The 16,613-nt window shown below is 39.5% G+C and overlaps 1 protein-coding gene across 1 annotated transcript in view; it reads right to left on the reverse strand.

The window, feature by feature from the left end:
• The window catches only part of SEPTIN9 (septin 9), a 211,870-nt gene that overhangs the window by 8,852 nt on the left and 186,405 nt on the right, over nucleotides 1-16,613 (reverse strand). Inside the window, exons 3-7 of the mRNA XM_044675977.1 lie at nucleotides 16,060-16,251; nucleotides 9,080-9,208; nucleotides 8,236-8,317; nucleotides 7,490-7,627; nucleotides 3,150-3,267 (exon numbers count right to left, since the gene is read on the reverse strand). Of these exons, the coding sequence (XP_044531912.1) occupies nucleotides 3,150-3,267; nucleotides 7,490-7,627; nucleotides 8,236-8,317; nucleotides 9,080-9,208; nucleotides 16,060-16,251 (659 nt within the window). The remainder of the gene's footprint in view (nucleotides 1-3,149; nucleotides 3,268-7,489; nucleotides 7,628-8,235; nucleotides 8,318-9,079; nucleotides 9,209-16,059; nucleotides 16,252-16,613) is intronic.

Consider the following 16,613-nt stretch of genomic DNA (forward strand, 5'->3'; position numbering starts at 1 on the left):
CTTTTCTCAATCTACCTGTTCCATTGACACTACTGATCAAACTTTCCTACTAAATACTTTCTACTCAGTGGTTTGTGACCCTACTCTCTCCTGGTTCTTTCTTCCTATCTATGTGATCACTCCTTCTCTGTCTCCTTTGCTGGATCATTATCCCCAAGATTATGTCCCGGACATAATTTTCTATACTCAGAATCAACAATTCTGATATTTATGGACAAGACTCCGAAATTTTTATGTACAGATCTGGGCTACCACCTGACTTATAGCAATTTCCTATTAGATTTTTTAAAGCTGACATCCTGTGGATACCTCAAATGCAACATGTCCAAAAGTGAACTCATTATCTTCCTTCCAAAAAATACTCCCTCTTCTAAAAATTTCATTTTTCTATCAAAAGCACTACCACCGGGGGCAGCTGGGTAGCTCAGTGGATTGAGAGCCAGGCCTAGAGATGGGAGGTCCTAGGTTCAAATCTGGCCTCAGACACTTCCCAGCTGTGTGACCCTGGGCAAGTCACTTGACCCCCATTGCCTACCCTTACCACTCTTCTGCCTTGGAGCCAATACATAGTAATGACTCCAAGACGGAAGGTAAGGGTTTAAAAAAAAAAAAGCACTACCACCACCATTCTAGTCTCCCAGAGTTGTCATCAGAGCATTGAACTGGATTCCCCACTATCCCTTACCCTACATATATAGTTGCCAAATCTCACCAATTTTTACCTGTATGGTATCTTTCTAATCTGACCCCTTCTCTAAGAATTAGACAAGTTTACCCCCTTAGTTTGTATCCTTACTAATTTTTCTCATAGATTATTATAGTGTCCTCCTAACAGATATACATGTTTCTAGTCTCCTACCATTCTGTGTTATTATCCACACTGTTAACAGAGTAATTTTCCTTAATGACCATTCCATCCCCTTAACTCGACTCCTGCGGCTTCCTTTTTGCTTCTAGGATAAAATATAAACTGTTTAGCTTTTAAAGCCCTATATAACCAGGTCCCAATTTGTTTTGCAACCTTTGCAACCACTATTCCCTCTTTTATACTCTGCTTTCCAGTCAAACTAAGTTTTCTCTTTGTAACACCCTCAATGATCTCCTTGCCTTTGTCATCTGGTCATCTGGCATATATGGAATGTACTTCCCTCCTCCTTATCTTTGCCTCAAGAGTCCCTCACTGCCTTTAAGACTTACCTCAAGTATCATCCTCTACTATATGAAGCCTTTTGTGATCCACCCTATTAGTGCCCTCTCTCCTTGACTACCTTATTTTTATTCTCTCTATATATATTTATTCATTTTCTCTCTCTCTCTCTCACACACACACACACACACACATTGCTTCATCCACTAAAATGTAAGTTCTTTGCCTGCAAAGAGACTGTTTCATTCTTTGTATTTCTTTCTCCAGGGCCTAGTGCAGTGCCTGGCACACAGTAAACACTTAAATGTTTATTGATTGACTGATGGTTTCTTAGAAGAGGCAAAAAGTTTGCTTGTGCCTCATTATTACCAGATAAGGTTATTCTAAACAGGCATCATTGTTCCTAGGGACAGAACAAATTTTGTCTCATTCAAAGTGAGAGAACAACAATTAAATGCTTTTTGGAACATTGGCCTGCCAAAAAGTATTGACTTCCAAAGAATTCTTGTCCTCTTTACCAGATACTCATCCAAAGATATGACAGAATACTCTCTGCCAAGCCAACCCAGTCCATTTCCCCAGAAAGTAAGGACATTGGGCTGGCTATTGCTGCTCTCACTTCTAGAACAGTGAAAACAGTGTATATTCCTGGCTGCATTGGCATATCTGTTACTATGTGTCTGTGTCCTGTGGAAAAATCCCTTAGTACCATGGGATGAAAACAGAATCTTGATTTTAAAGGGAGAGATGAGCCCTCAAGGATTTTCTCTTCCACCCAATGAAAAGCTGGCAAATGTCACCTGTGACTCCTACTTTTTCAGGCTTCTGAATTAAGTAGGAGCAAAAAAAGTCTAGAGTTACAGAGTGAACAGATGATTTCATCAAGGTAGGGAACTCCCTCTACCAATGCTGGTCAACAACTTCTCTGCAACTTGTATTCTTAGAGAGGTCCCTAGAACACTAAAAGGTTATGCCATTTGCCCAGTTATAAAACAACGAGCAGGTATCAGAAACAGGACTTGAACTCAAATCTCCCAGGCTATGAGGCCAGCTCTTTATCAACTTACTATGTGGCACTGCCTCTTATAGAAGAGATAACCACTGAGACTGGATCTGGTTTTTATCTCCTCAGATGTTCTGCTTCAAAGTATGGACAGTTCTCTATTTAGATAAATCTGCATTATGCAAATTTGATAATCCTGAAAGAAATCTGCATTCCAAAAAAATACCCATTAACTTTACTAAGCTTGAGCCCTTGTGTACACTCACTCTCTCTCTCTCTCTCTCTCTCTCTCTCTCTCTCTCTCTCCCTACCCTCCTTTCCCCACTCTCCTCCTGCCCCATGGCTAACACCCTAAAAAGAAAACCCTTAAAGAAAAAGAAAACTCTAAATAAAAGGAGATGACCTGATTGGGGGGAGATAGGGAGGACTTGACTTGAGACACTAAGGCCCCTACATGTTTGGTTTTAACCACTGCATGTCCCTCCTCTTGCTCTTGCTTCTCTTCTCTGTCCCTAGCTCCAGTATGTCCTTGAACTGTGTGCCAGTCCCCTCCCTCTAACCCTCATATCTATGGGCAAATTCATATTTGCATTACATAAAAATCACTTTATATAAAGGCTTGAATAATGGTCCACTTACATAAAGTAAGAGCTGTCTGTACCTCCTTTCTCCAGAAGCCTTTGTGGCCTCCTTAAAAGCTGCTACCTTGACAGGGAGAGAGAGGCACTGCCATGTGGTAGGGTACATAGAAGTCAGCATCCCTGGGGCATGCTGACTGGCATGGCTTCCAAGAGCAACATAAGGAAATGTTTGGGGGTGAAAGGGCCTTCTTTGCCTGCTCCATGCAATCCTTCTGAGCTGAGACTGCAAGATTACTCTGGGCTCCAAGCCAGACATTCAGTTTAACAGAACTGCCTCTTGGGGTGGGGGGTGGGGGGTGATCGTATGTAGGGGGAGGGGAAAAAACAAGAAAGATGTGGGAAAACCACAAAGCCCTACCCTTTGTTTGAAGTAGTCTCTTTCTTCCAGCGTTAGGGTGTCAGCTTTTGCAATAACTGGGACGATGTTGACCACTTTGCTCAGACGTCTCATGAATTCAATATCCAGTGGCCGGAGACTAGAAATGAATAATTTGACTTAGATGAGGATGATCAGGAAAGGAGACAAACAACAGGGATTTTTAGCATCCTGGTCATGACATGGCCAGAGGAGAACATGATGCATCTGGGCCAAAGCCTGTTTTCTATGGTGTTTAGTTGAAGAGGATTCACTTAGTTGGGTAGAGCATGGTGTTAATGAGGCCATCATGAATTTGATCTTCATCCAAACCAGCTTGCTTTTACACAGAGGAAATATCATGTTCCTTGGCCACAGGCTGCACTCCTAACCCTAGTCAGCTGCCTTTCACTCTGTACCTTCCCTGAGTTACAAGAAGAAATGTGGAATGTCAATAGTTCAGCAAATTCTTTTATTACCCTGTACCCAACCCCCCTGAAAAACACAAGACCTTTTAAAAGTTTAAGTAGCCAAATATGTAAATTTAATTTGTTTTTTTTTACTATAGTTTCTATATTATAAATTCCAAATAAATTATTTATCAAGAAAAAAAGGAAGAAAAAAAAGAGAACCTTTAAAACCACTCCTAAGAAAACAGAGAACTCTGTATCTTGGGTGTAACTCATACTCAGCAATCTTGCTTTGCCATTCACCTGGTGAAGAGCTGCTAATCTCTTGGGCTTGTCTGTCATTGTTCCTGAACATCAGGCCAAATGGCAGGCTCTGCTCTGGGGCTTTTTTATTGAGTGGGGAAGGGAACAGGAAAGGAGAACCAATGAAACAGCTTGGGGGGTGTAGGAAGTCAAGTCGGCTTCCTGGATAGCAACCAAAAGACACCTTCCTCTTAGCTCTATCTGGCATGTCTGTACTCTGATAAAGTGATCCCCTTTTGCATCTCACTTCCAGTACCCTCAGAGAAGAAATGTTCTTTTTTCAGTTACTGCTGGCACCATTAGCAGAGAGATGGAGTGAAATAAACTGCCTCCATTCCTGGGAGCTAGAAAATGACTAATGCCTCCACCACCTTCCTGGCTATTTAGACTGGAAGCAGACTTGTTCTCTGGAAGGTTTCATGACTATAAGCATGGTATAGTCTGCTGACAGCCCAATTTTTGCTGTGGCACTGGGACCTGCTACTAGATCATCTACTAGACAGCAAAAAAAGAATGAAAGTAGCCAAACAAACTCGCAAAGGTCCAACCAGAATTGGGGGGGGGGGGAGGGAGTAAAAATCAATCTTGGCTTAAAAAAACCCAAAACCAAAATGAGTTTTCAACCTAGTCATCAACTAGCCCAGGGTAAGTTTTCTCCTCTTCTCTGGGCCTCTATTTCCTTATCTATAAAATCGAGGGAGGAGTGGACCAAATAAGGTCCCTCTCTAGCTTTAATTCTATGATATAAAATAATTATTTAACTAGAATACATATAATACTTTAATATTTGAAAATTACTTGTCACATTATCTCATTTGGACCTCACAAAAGTCTTGAAAAGAAGGTACTATTATTATTCCCATTTTACAAATGAGGAAATTAAGGCTCAGTAATTAAGTGACAGTCACACAGCTAGTAAGTGTCTAAAGCAGGATTTCAATCTAGGTCTTCCTGATTACAAATTTAGCACTCTAATCACTGTCACCTAGCTGCCTCAAGGAAACCAATGCAATATATTTATTGCTGTTAATTATTATCATTTTTATTATTTCTGTATTTTCCAGACATCCTCAGCAACAAAAATGGAAATACATCCTTAGTGTCAGGTGTATGCCAATGAAAAACTACCAGTAAAATTTAGAGTATTTTTCACATTTCCTAGCTTTTCCCTTATAGGCTACTTTTAGGTCTCATTTGGCTTATTGCTGAGCTAGCAGACCACACATGGGGACCACAAGATTTGTCATTGGCTTTGAACAGATTGGATAGTTTCTGGATGAATGAAAGAAAAAGGGATTCATTAAACACTTCCTATGTGCCAAGTGCTAGAGACAGATAAAAAGTGAGATAGCTCCTTCTCTCAAGCCCTTAGCAAAATTTGGTGTTCCTGCTAGGAGACCCTATTTCAAAACTGGGCACTCCTTTTGACTTTGGGAAGCAGGGAGGACCTAGGATCATTGAAGTCAGGATAGAGACCAATGACAGGGGCTTCACTGTTGGGTTTGGGCATTTATTTCTCACAAAAACTCCAAGTTTGTGTTTTCTGTCTTCTTGCGAGGCTCTTTTCTATTGCTGGAACACTAAAAGGCGATATTCAACTCCCAATGCCTTCCCTCAAAAAAAAAAAAAAGAAAAAAAAAAGATAATCAACTATATAGCCAGCAGTGTTTAAGTAAAACTGACAAAAAAGAGCTGCCCTGGATAGCTAGTGTCTTTAGATTTGTTTCAGCTTGGCATGAGAGATGGGCTATTAGAGGGACGTGGATACAGAGTTGAGATATTCTTCCCAATATGATTGAGGCAATCTGAGTCCTTTATTAAGAATCAATGAATCATAGATAAAACTAGGAGGAACAAGTTATGGGGACCAGAGACGTCAAACACATTGCCCAGATGTGGCTTGCAACACTCATGAGTTATAGCCAGAACCTGATTAAAATGAATTTGGAAAATATTTGATTAAATAATAAAAATATAATAAACATAGATAATATTGCACCTCAGAAGGATCTTTAAGTATGGATTTAAAAAAACAAAACCAAACCTTACCTTCTGTCTCAGAATCAATACTAAGTATTGGTTCCAAGGCAGAAAAGTGGAAGAGCTAGGCAATTGGGGTTAAATGACTTTTCACACAGCTAGGAAGTGTCTCAGGCCAGATTTGAATCTAGGATCTCCAATCTCCAGACCTGGCTCTCAATTCACTGAGTGAAGCTGCTGCCCCCAATATTTTCTATTTTTTTTTTTACTTTCCACCTTAGAATCACCACTATGTATTAGTTCTAAGGCAGAAGATTAGTATGGGCTAGGCAATGGGGGTTAAGTGACTTGCCCAGGGTCACACAGCTGGGAAGTGTCTGAGGTCAAATTTGAACCTAGGACCTCCCATCTCTACATCTGGCTCTTAACCCACTAAGCCACCCAGCTGTCCCATAGTATGGATTTTTGTTGTTTAGTCATCTCGGTCCTGTCTGACTCTTCCTAATCCTGTTTGGGGTTTCCTTGGCAAAGACACTGGAATGGTTTACCATTTCCTTCTCCAGTTCACTTTACAGAAGAGGAAACTAAAGCAAACAGGGTGAAGTGACTTGCCCAGAGTCACAAAGTGCCTCAAATCATATTTGAACTCAGAAAGATGATTCTTCCTGAGCTCGGGCCTGGCACCTCTATCCACTGCACCATATAGCTACCCAAGTATGGATTAGTGGAACCCATTTCTATTCGAGTTTGGCACCACTGATGTAAACCAAAACCACTTGGTTATCAAATTTTACAGATAAATTTACTATAGAGTTCCTCTATTACCCAGTTTTCAGCAACCACATAAGGGATACAGTTGGAATCTGCTTCTACTCCACATGACAACCCACCATTGGCAAAGTTCTGAGGCATGACTGGTAAGGAATGCATATAATCCCAGCATCCTTTTTGCAGATAATTCAAAATAAACCTTGCAGAAAGGTTTGCAAGGGAAATTCTTGGTAAAGATGATCAGCAGAAAGAGGTCTTAGATTCAGTATAGAAAGCTGAGAGTTGGAAAATCTGAGTTTTAGTACTGGTTCTGTCTCTGTCTAGCTGAATAACCTTGGGCTTTTACCTCTGGGCCTCACAGTTTCTTCATATCTGATGAAAGAGAATATTGCAATGGAGTAGAAGAGAATGCTCAAATCAAAATGAATCCCTGCAGACTGCAGATTGACTTAGAAAAGTAAAAGTACAAATTAACATTAATAATTGTATTTTTATTTATTTTGTTAAATATTTCCCAATTACCTTAAAAAGAAACCCTTACCTTCTGGCTTAGAATTGATACACCACAAGGGCTAGGCAAATAGGGTTAATTGACTTGTCCTGGTCACACAGCTAAGAAGAGTTTGAGACCACATCTGAACCCAGAACCTCTCATCTCCAGGTCTGGCTATACCCATTGAACCCTTTTGCTGCCCCCCATTTATCTTTTAATCTGGTTCCCAGTACACTTGGAAGTTTTAAAACCTTATGAGCCCAAGAGTTTGATATCTCTGATCTAGAAGATTCCTAAGGCCCTTTCCAACTCCAAAGACTTCTCTGGCCTCAGAACTTCTGCCCGTATAACAAGGCCCCAAAGATGTCAGTCTGCTTTATACATACGAATGGCCAGTGGCAGGAATGAAGTAGATGCAGCAGTGAACCCGGGTGTCTGGGATCCTCTTCTTTCGGTTGATATTAATTTCCTCCTGCAGGTATTTCTCATACTGATCATTGATGAATTGCATAATGGGCTGCCAGCTGTGCAAAGGAATAGGGATGGGTAACAAGTTACTTTTTTGACCTAGGATTTCCTCATTATCTGATCCAAGGAGAAAAGATTTATCCCTATTTCACCCAATGTTTTAGATGTTTCTGGAGTATCCATCTAGAGCTCAGATAAAATGCTCCCAAAGAACAATGAGGCATTAGCTCAGTCATCTGTGAAATTGTGCTGATAGCTTTCCACTTTATCCCTAACCCCAAACTATGATCAAAATGTCACAAATTCCCCCAAGGTTCTACCCTCTTTCTAAGCATATTCTATGCCCCTCTGCCATGCCACTGGAGTCTTTATTCCTCTCATGGGTCTTAGTGTTACAGAGAGTAAAGCTAAAAAAGAGTTGTTTTGGCTATAAAGCTAAGGTCTTCAATATTGTCAGTCTTTTTTTTTTTTTTTTTTTTTTTTTTTAAGGGCATAAGGTCCCAGGATAATTGTCTCTACTACTCAACTGTTACTGAACTTGATCCTAAAGAGCAGACCCCATCAGCCCCGACTCTGGAAGATGCAGACTCCACATCTCCACTCTTGCCCACCACACACCAGCAGGAATCCAACCCAAACATGAATTGGGGCTTGGAATGCTCACCAGTTCTCATTGTTAATGTGATCCCCAAAACCTGGTGTGTCAATCACAGTCAGCTTCATCCGGACACCCTTCTCTTCAATTTCTGCAACAGAAGAGAACAGTACCTTGGGTTTGGGGGGGGAAGATCAAAAGCAAGCCAGCATGGTTTCTCCTCTATGATTCACAGGGAAGAACAATTAAGTCCCTCCCAGTTTGGAAGTTGTGATTTTTTGCTGATGAAGAAAGTAGAAAAATGAAGGATGGGAGGAGCTTCAGTAAGCACTCTGGGAAGACCCTAGGGCTGAAAAACAAGGTCTAAGACAAGCCAACCTTCAACTTCTTTTACATGAATAGAAATGATGCTTCTATTGATCAACACGATAGTTTCTTACACTCTGAATTCTTTCAACATGGTCTGATGTCAGAGTAAGTGGGATGTAATAATATAATATATAATATTGTTATGTATTTCTACATAATATATAACTATAGAATATAATAAAGGATTGTTTCACAATTTCTAATGAAACACTTTCTTTGCCTATAGAGAGAAGGTCTAAACAAGAAGTTTTAAGAGATTCCAAAGGAAACCACTGACCTCTACAAATCTGTTTTTAGTTTATAAAATTAAGAGTTTCTATTTCCTTCAGAACCCCTCCTCCAACACTTAACTCCCCTCAGAGATAAGAAATATTAGTTTATCTGACTTATGAAAAGTCCAAATTCCTATGATTCCAAGAAGGATAGTGGCATCTCTCTGTGGGTCATGTTCACTGAGAAAATTAAATTAATGATATCCCCTTTTAAGCCTACCCAAACCCTGTTTTCACCTGTCTCCCCAGCAGAACACAATTCAAGTTCTCACCATGAGTGATGGATTTGATCTCAATGGTTTTGGGGATCCGTTCCTCTGAAACTGGTTGGACTGATTTCCGACTGACTTTGGATTTGAACAGAGTGTTGATTAATGTGGATTTCCCTAAGCCACTCTGACCTGAAATGGAAAAAGGTAAGCTGTATTAGGCAGGATTCTGTGTTGGGTTATATTTCACTGAGGTCTAGGAGCTGGCATTCTGGCATTTCTGCTCTGAAGATGGCATCCATTCCTTTATCTCTTCAGGATTCTTTCCACATCTGGCCCACCTGGGCCATTTTTGCACCTCGAAGCCCATCATTTTTTCCTTAAGAACACTCAACTTCAGGGAGGTTTAAATCTGGCCTCAGATACATCCTAGCTGTGTGTCCCTGGGCAAGTCATCTAACCCCCATTGCCTATATAAGCTCATACTTAAGTCATGTTTTTATATTCTTTGTCATAGAAAGCAAACAAGTAAGCATGAGGATCACCTTGGAAAAAACATCTATTTGTTGCATTGATCAAGGAGGAGATATTTAAAACATGAGGAACCTAAGAATCTCCAATGGCACAGAGGAGAGAACAGCATGTTGCAGTGGGCAGAAAGCTTAAATTGGAGTCATAGGGCATGGCTTTGAATGCCAGCTCTGCTACATACTACCAGTGTGATCTTGGACACTTAAATTCAGTTTTCTCATTGGTAAAATACCTTACCTTAACTATAAGGTCCCTTTTACCTTTAAATTGTGCTGGTCCAATTAAGAGAAAAATCTTTTAAGATTTCTTTCTAGAAAACCTTTTTGTGGCAAAAGCTATTGTGACATATATAAGGGTAGCAAGACTGCAAGGAACCAAAAAGAGGAATGATTTAAAGAAACACAGGAAACAACATGGCTATGGATTGTACTAGATGGTTTCTGGAACTTGGATGCAGAGCCCTGGTGAGAGACTTTCTCCTCCATGAGTCTCTAGCCAACTTCGAGCTGATCCCATGGCCCATCCCTCAAATTCATCAGCAGAAAGCCCATCCAAACAATCCTCATGCATTCCTGACCTCCTTTTAAGGGAAGGTTGGGGGTAATCCCAGCTCAGGATTGTTTGTATACACAGCACAAATAGCCTATAGCTGAAGGGTAAGATGGTAACTGGTTGTAGAGGTGAAGAAGGAAAAAAAAAACACTTAGGGATGAAATCTGAACTGGGGTCATTTGGAAAGCCTGAAGCACAACAGAGACTGTCATTTGCAGCTGCTCCTTAGGGCTATGGGTAATGCAATCACTGGCCTGCTGCCCACATCCTCAGGCAAGAAACGGAAGCTGGCCAAGCAGATGAGGAGGGGTCCCTGCTTGTTTGCTAGTGACCACCCTAGCAGTTCTTAGCGTGAATCTCTTTGCTTAAGATTCAAAAGTCATCTGAGCTCTGGGACCTGCATCCTCCAATCTCCCTCATCCATCACAAATTCTGTGGGAGGTTCTGGACAAAGGAGAAGGAATAGTTCTGACTCAAGCAAAGACCAAAGACTGAAAGAGGCTTCCTCTGTAAGCAAGAAGCCACCAGATACCAGGCTGGCACCATCAACTACTATTTAGCAAATGAGTCATAAGAATTGGTGGGCATGCCTACTGTTTTTTAGGTAGTGACTTTAATTCTGTCCTTGCCCAGTTTTTCCCAACTTATACCTCCTACATGGGTAATGGCTAATGTTTAGGGGGGGAAAAATCAATATTTCCTATCCTAAGTGCCTTATTCAAAGCTCACTAGAAGACAAGATTCCCCACTGGTGCAGTTTCCTGAGGAATGATGGAATTACCATTACATCACTATTTTATCCCACTGATCTTTCTTTGGAGGAAAAAAAAAAAGAGCCTGGCTTTAGGATCTATGAACAGGATCAGGCACTTAACAGAGAATCCTGGGGCAGATTCCTAAATACCCTGCTTTAAATTTGGATTTGGAAAGCCAAGAAAAATAATGACATGGGGCAGCTAGGTAGCTCAGTGGATTGAGAGTCAGGCCTAGAGACAGGAGGTCCTAGGTTCAAATCCGGCCTTAGACACTTCCCAGCTGTGTGACCCTGGACAAGTCACTTGACCCCCATTGCCTGCCCTTACCATTCTTCCACCTAGGAGCCAATACACAGAAGTTAAGGGTTTAAAAAAAAATGACACAGAAGACAAAAACTAAGTCAAAGCAAAAAATTGAGCAAGTGTTTTTAACAGGGGGACATATTTACTTTTTTTCTTTTTTTTTTTTTGAGCAGGTAAGGCAGGCAGAAAGAATTATAATCTCCATGATGGGAAGGGTTTCAGTGGTTACCTGGATCATTGTATATTCAAAGAGGAATAAAAATCAAAGACTTAAGTAAAACATGTAAAAGGAAAAAGCCAAGTAAGTAAATAGTAATTTGCTAATAAATTAAGTCAATAAATAAAATAAATACAGACAATATATCTTACTTGAACACTGAAAAAGGTTGCCCCCTGCCCCCACCAGATCATTTCCATTTTCGGCTAAACTAAACCCTGACCTTTATTATTCTTAGTGACCACCACCTTCCACTAGTCACTGTATTTCCTGTAAACTCTCTTGGGGTGGGGCTCCAGGAAGGATCTAAATGACTTTGCTTTTCAGCTAGCCTCACTGCAAAGCAAACCTGCTTCAGGTTACTTTAGGGTGTTACTATAGAAGTGGGGTGTGAGGATGAAGAATATCAAAGATTCACAAAGCTTAAAGTCCTGTCACTAGATTCTCCATTCTCTTTTGGATTGTTAGAGGAAAATCTTTGCCAGAAATAAATGGCAGCTATGATGAGCTCATTTCTCCATATATCTTTCTTTCAATTGAGGACACCACCGAGCTTCCATTCATCCAGGTTCACAACCCTGAAGTCTTTGAGAGTACAAAATCAAGGATGACTTCACTTTCTACCTCTGTAGAACCTTTCATATCTTTCTCTTTCTTTTCACTCACAAGGCCACTATTCCAGTTCAGTCCCTCTTATCTCTTGTTTGGACTATGACAATTGTTTCCTAAGTGGTCTCACAGTGTTGGTACACAGTAGGTGTTTAATAAGTACTCATTGACTTGACTTATCATCTATCTTCCACAGAGCCAACAAAATAATTTTTTCATGCCACTCCCCTTCTCAAAAAACCTTCTAATTACCTACATAATAAAATACATACTTCTCAGAGTGCTCCTCAAAATCTGGTTCCCACTTATCTTGTTAAGCATATTCCACATTATTACTCCCAAAACACACTCCACATCTGCTTAACATTCCTAGACCTCTAAATTCCATATTCCATCTCCATGGCTCCTTCCTAACTTCTGCCTCATTGAATCTCTGGCTTCCTTCTCTAGGCTGTCTTTCCCTTTGAGATTACCTTCCATCTTTTTAGCTCTCTGTATATGTCTAGTTATTTACATGTTTTCTCTCCTATAAAAATCTAAACTCCTTGAGAACAAGAACTATTTTCATTTTTAATTGTATTCCCAGCCCTTAGCACAGGAGGTACCTAATAAAAATTTTTAATTGATTGAAGGCTCATCTAATGTTAATGCCTACACAAAGCTTTTCCTATCTCCTGAGTTGTTAGTGTCCTATTCCTCCTATTTACTTACATTTTGAATCCTTCCTAGTCTCTAGCAAATGATTAAGCTACCTGAGGACAAGAACTGCATTTTGTTTTGTCTTTCTATCCCTAATGCATTTCATAAATGCATGTTGGATTGGAAAGCGTTCCATGGCATGCTAAAGTGTTGAATTTAGGGTCAGGAATACCTTCATTTAAAACTGATTTCATATGCTTACTAGCTATGGGAATCTGAGTAAATCCCTTACCTCTTAATCTACTTTCTCATCTGCAAAATGGTCATGGGTTCTTTAACATTTACTCTTCCCCCCAGATTTTTATGAGGATCAAATGAGACAATATATATAAAATGCCTTGTGAACCTGCAACATAGAAATGGCAGGGTGGAATTCTGGGTGAGGCTTGACCCTCTATCTTGCAGGAATTCCACTCTGCCATTTCCATGTTGCAGTATCATAAAACACTATATACATGTCAATTATTATTGCTATTATTAAAATTATATTTCATCCTCATATTTTATGATGAAGTTTTGAGAACAGTCCAAGGACAAGTTGCTATCCTGTTAGTATTTTACACTTAATGTTCTGCTTAGTATTACGAAGGTAGTTAAAATGATTGTCCCTGCAATGTTAGGAGTGTTGAAATGTCAGCTCATCTTATCCGGGAGCATCTTTGCTTCCACTCAATGGAAATATCTTTGGAGGAACCAGAGTAGCATATAGGACAACAGGGATGACATGCACCTCATCCTCTTCTCACAGGATTTTCATTTCTTCTGATAGGCTATTTTGAAAGCTTTTCATTTAATGTAGCTTGAGATTATGAGTGGCGGGGATGGCAATTTCAATTTTAAAACTGTGTTCTTGAGTTTTTATGGATCTATGCTGTGTCTAGGCAGCTACAGGCAATAGTTCTGTCTCTAATGATACTCTGATTTCAGTAGTTTGTTTATTGAATTCTCAAGGATATTTGGGGTTTATATACTTGTTATATAATGGTTTTTATATTTTTGTAATCCAGAGACAAGTCACCATACTAAATTTCTGGGGTCTATTACACAAATGGGTAAAATCATTTTTTAGAGTCTCAATAAAAGTATTAGGATGTAACTCATCTCTTATCTCATAAAAAGCATCACTCATACAGTTCTAATAATAGACAGGATAATAGTGATGACAGGGCAACTATATGTTGCTGGGTCTGGAATCAGAAGGCCTGAGTTTAAATCTAAACTTAGGAATTTACTAGATTGGTGACCTCAGTTTCCTCTACTACAAAACGGGGATAATAGCAGCATCTACTTACCTCCCAGGGTTGTTGTGAAGATCAAATGAGATAATGTTTGTACCTGACTTTGATCTCTTCTACCAAATCTCTATATTTTGAAAGCTTTTTCTGTTACATTTTGCATAGTAATATCTATTTTAAAAGTTACTCAAAATTTTTTTAACCCCTTACTTTCTACCTTAGAATCAATACTAAATATCAGTTTCAGATAGAAGAGTGGTAATGGGTGGACAACTGGAGTTAAATGACTTGCTCAGGGTCACACAGCTAGGAAGTGTCTCCGAGGCCAGATATGAACCCAGGCCTAGATCTCTATCCGTCAAGCCACCTAGTTGTCCCAAATAACTCAAGTTTATGTAGATCAAAGTTATGGTTTAGGGGGCAGGGGGGGGATAACAGTTCTTATGGTCTATTTGCAATAGAATTTATTGATCGAATTCTCTAGTATTTTTGAAGTCTATATTTGTGGTATGAAGATTTGTCCATTTCTTAGTTGATGACAGATTCCTAGCTTCTGACATATAATTCCAGCACCAAGCCATACCTTGCTAGTGACTTTGTAAGTTATTTGATACTTACAGTCTGCGTTGATCTGTTGAATTTGCTTTTGTCTCTCTGAATAATCCATATTGATCTGCTAGCAGTATATGACCTGAATTGACACCATGAACACCACTGATTTTCACAAACAAATTCACAGGATTCAGCCATTTGTTGGGTGTTTCTTTGCTTGTCATTTTGTTTGCTAAATTCAAGTGGATTTCATCCATGTAGGACCTTTTGGTTCCACTCTTGGGTCTTAAGTTGTTTCAGAGGCTCCATTTAGATGTAAATCACTTTGGATTACATTAGACCAAACAGTGTGTATATCATCAGTGTTTTCTGCTGCTCAATGAAGTATAGTATATGCTTGTCCCACAAGTATTTTTGTAGGTTTTTGACTTGTCTATTATATGATATAAGATTTCTATCAACCCTATACCTCCTTTTTTTGGTGTAAAGTGCTAATCTTCCCTAATGCTTTAGTGATTACCCTAATGTTTTGTTCTTATTCATGTGAGGTTTTGTTTACAGTTTCTGAAATGTATGTTAAGACTGGTATGGTGTAGGTGTTAATTTTTTCAAATGTGTTCTTCCCATTCAACTTTGATTTTAGAATTCCAATAATTCCCTTAATAGCCACAGCCTTCTCTTTGATATCTTCATATTTAATGTGTTGCCTGAATGAGACCAAAGTATTTATATGGATCAACTTCATCCACTGCTTTAATGAGACCTTTGGATTCAAGCTCAAAGCCCTATATTTCCCTTGGTATATTAATTTTATACTTATTGAAACAAAAAAATTAAGTTATCAGTGGAGAAAAATTCCATGAGATGAAAGTGAAATGTGTTGTTCAGTACAACCATACAATCAATCAAAAAGAATTTTTTTTTTTCTTTTAAAACCTTATTTTCTGTCTTAGAATTGATATTAATGATCTTGGTTCCAAGGCAAAACAATGGTAAGGGCTAGGCAATTGGGGTTAAATGACTTGCCCAGGGTCACACAGCTAGAAAGTATCCGAGATCAAATTTGAACTCATGTCCTTCAAACTATAGGCTTGGCACTCTATCCACTGAGCCACCTGATTGTCCTTTACCAAGTATTTATTACGCAAACTGTGCTAAGTACTGGATGTTATCCATGTGCATCAAATCATTAATAAAGTGCTTTGGTTTATGTCATTTAATTTGTAAGCCACTATTACTTCTATTTAGGAAAGATGACTGATAATGGACTTGAAACTAAGTAGAACCACAATGGACTTAAATTGTCTCCATGAAAAAGTGTTGTTTTATAACACTGCCCTCAACATTATTGTGTTGGTGACTCATCTCAAAGAGAGAATAGATTTCTAGGTAGATATCAAATACACTAGCATCCTTAACATACTTGGTGCTACTTTATATATTGTTGTTGCATTGTTGCTTTTGTAATTATTAGCATTATTAAACTCAACCAGCTTAAACAAAATCAAAGTGGGGGAGAGAGAGGGACAGAGAGAGAGCAAATGAGAGAGGAGAAGGGTACAGGTTGGGGAGCAGGAAGATGAGACGCACCAACCACCATGATGTTAAATTCAAAGCCCTGCTTCATGGCTTTCCGCCTCATCTGCTCCAGGATGGCATCGATTCCCACATAACCAAAGTCAAGGGTGGCCTTCTCATTCCTCTGGGGGATGGCTTGCTTTAACCCAGCTTCTCTAGAGTTATCTGCCATGATGCTGGTATGGCTAGGAACTGCCTCTGCGGCTGTGGAGAGGAAAAAAGAGTCATTAGGAATAAAACTCAGATGCCCATTGATTAGGAAATGGACAAACAAATTATGTACATGAAGATAATTAAAACACTTTAAGAAATGATGACTATAAGGGACAGCTAGGTAGCACAGTGGATAGACTGCCAGGCCTTGAGTTGGGAGAACTGGGTTTCAAATATGGTTTCTGACACTTCCTAGTAGTATGACCATGGGGGAGACACTTAACCCCAACTGCTTAGTCTGCAAGGGTTTTTTATGTGAGAGTTGATACTAAAATGGAGAAGGTAAAGGTTTAAAAAAAGAAAGAAAGAATGGAAGAATTCAGAGAAGACTTAGGAGAGTTATATGAACTAAA

This window comes from Gracilinanus agilis, chromosome 4 (genome assembly GCF_016433145.1).
Source record: "Gracilinanus agilis isolate LMUSP501 chromosome 4, AgileGrace, whole genome shotgun sequence".
NCBI classification, from domain to species: Eukaryota; Metazoa; Chordata; class Mammalia; order Didelphimorphia; family Didelphidae; genus Gracilinanus; species Gracilinanus agilis.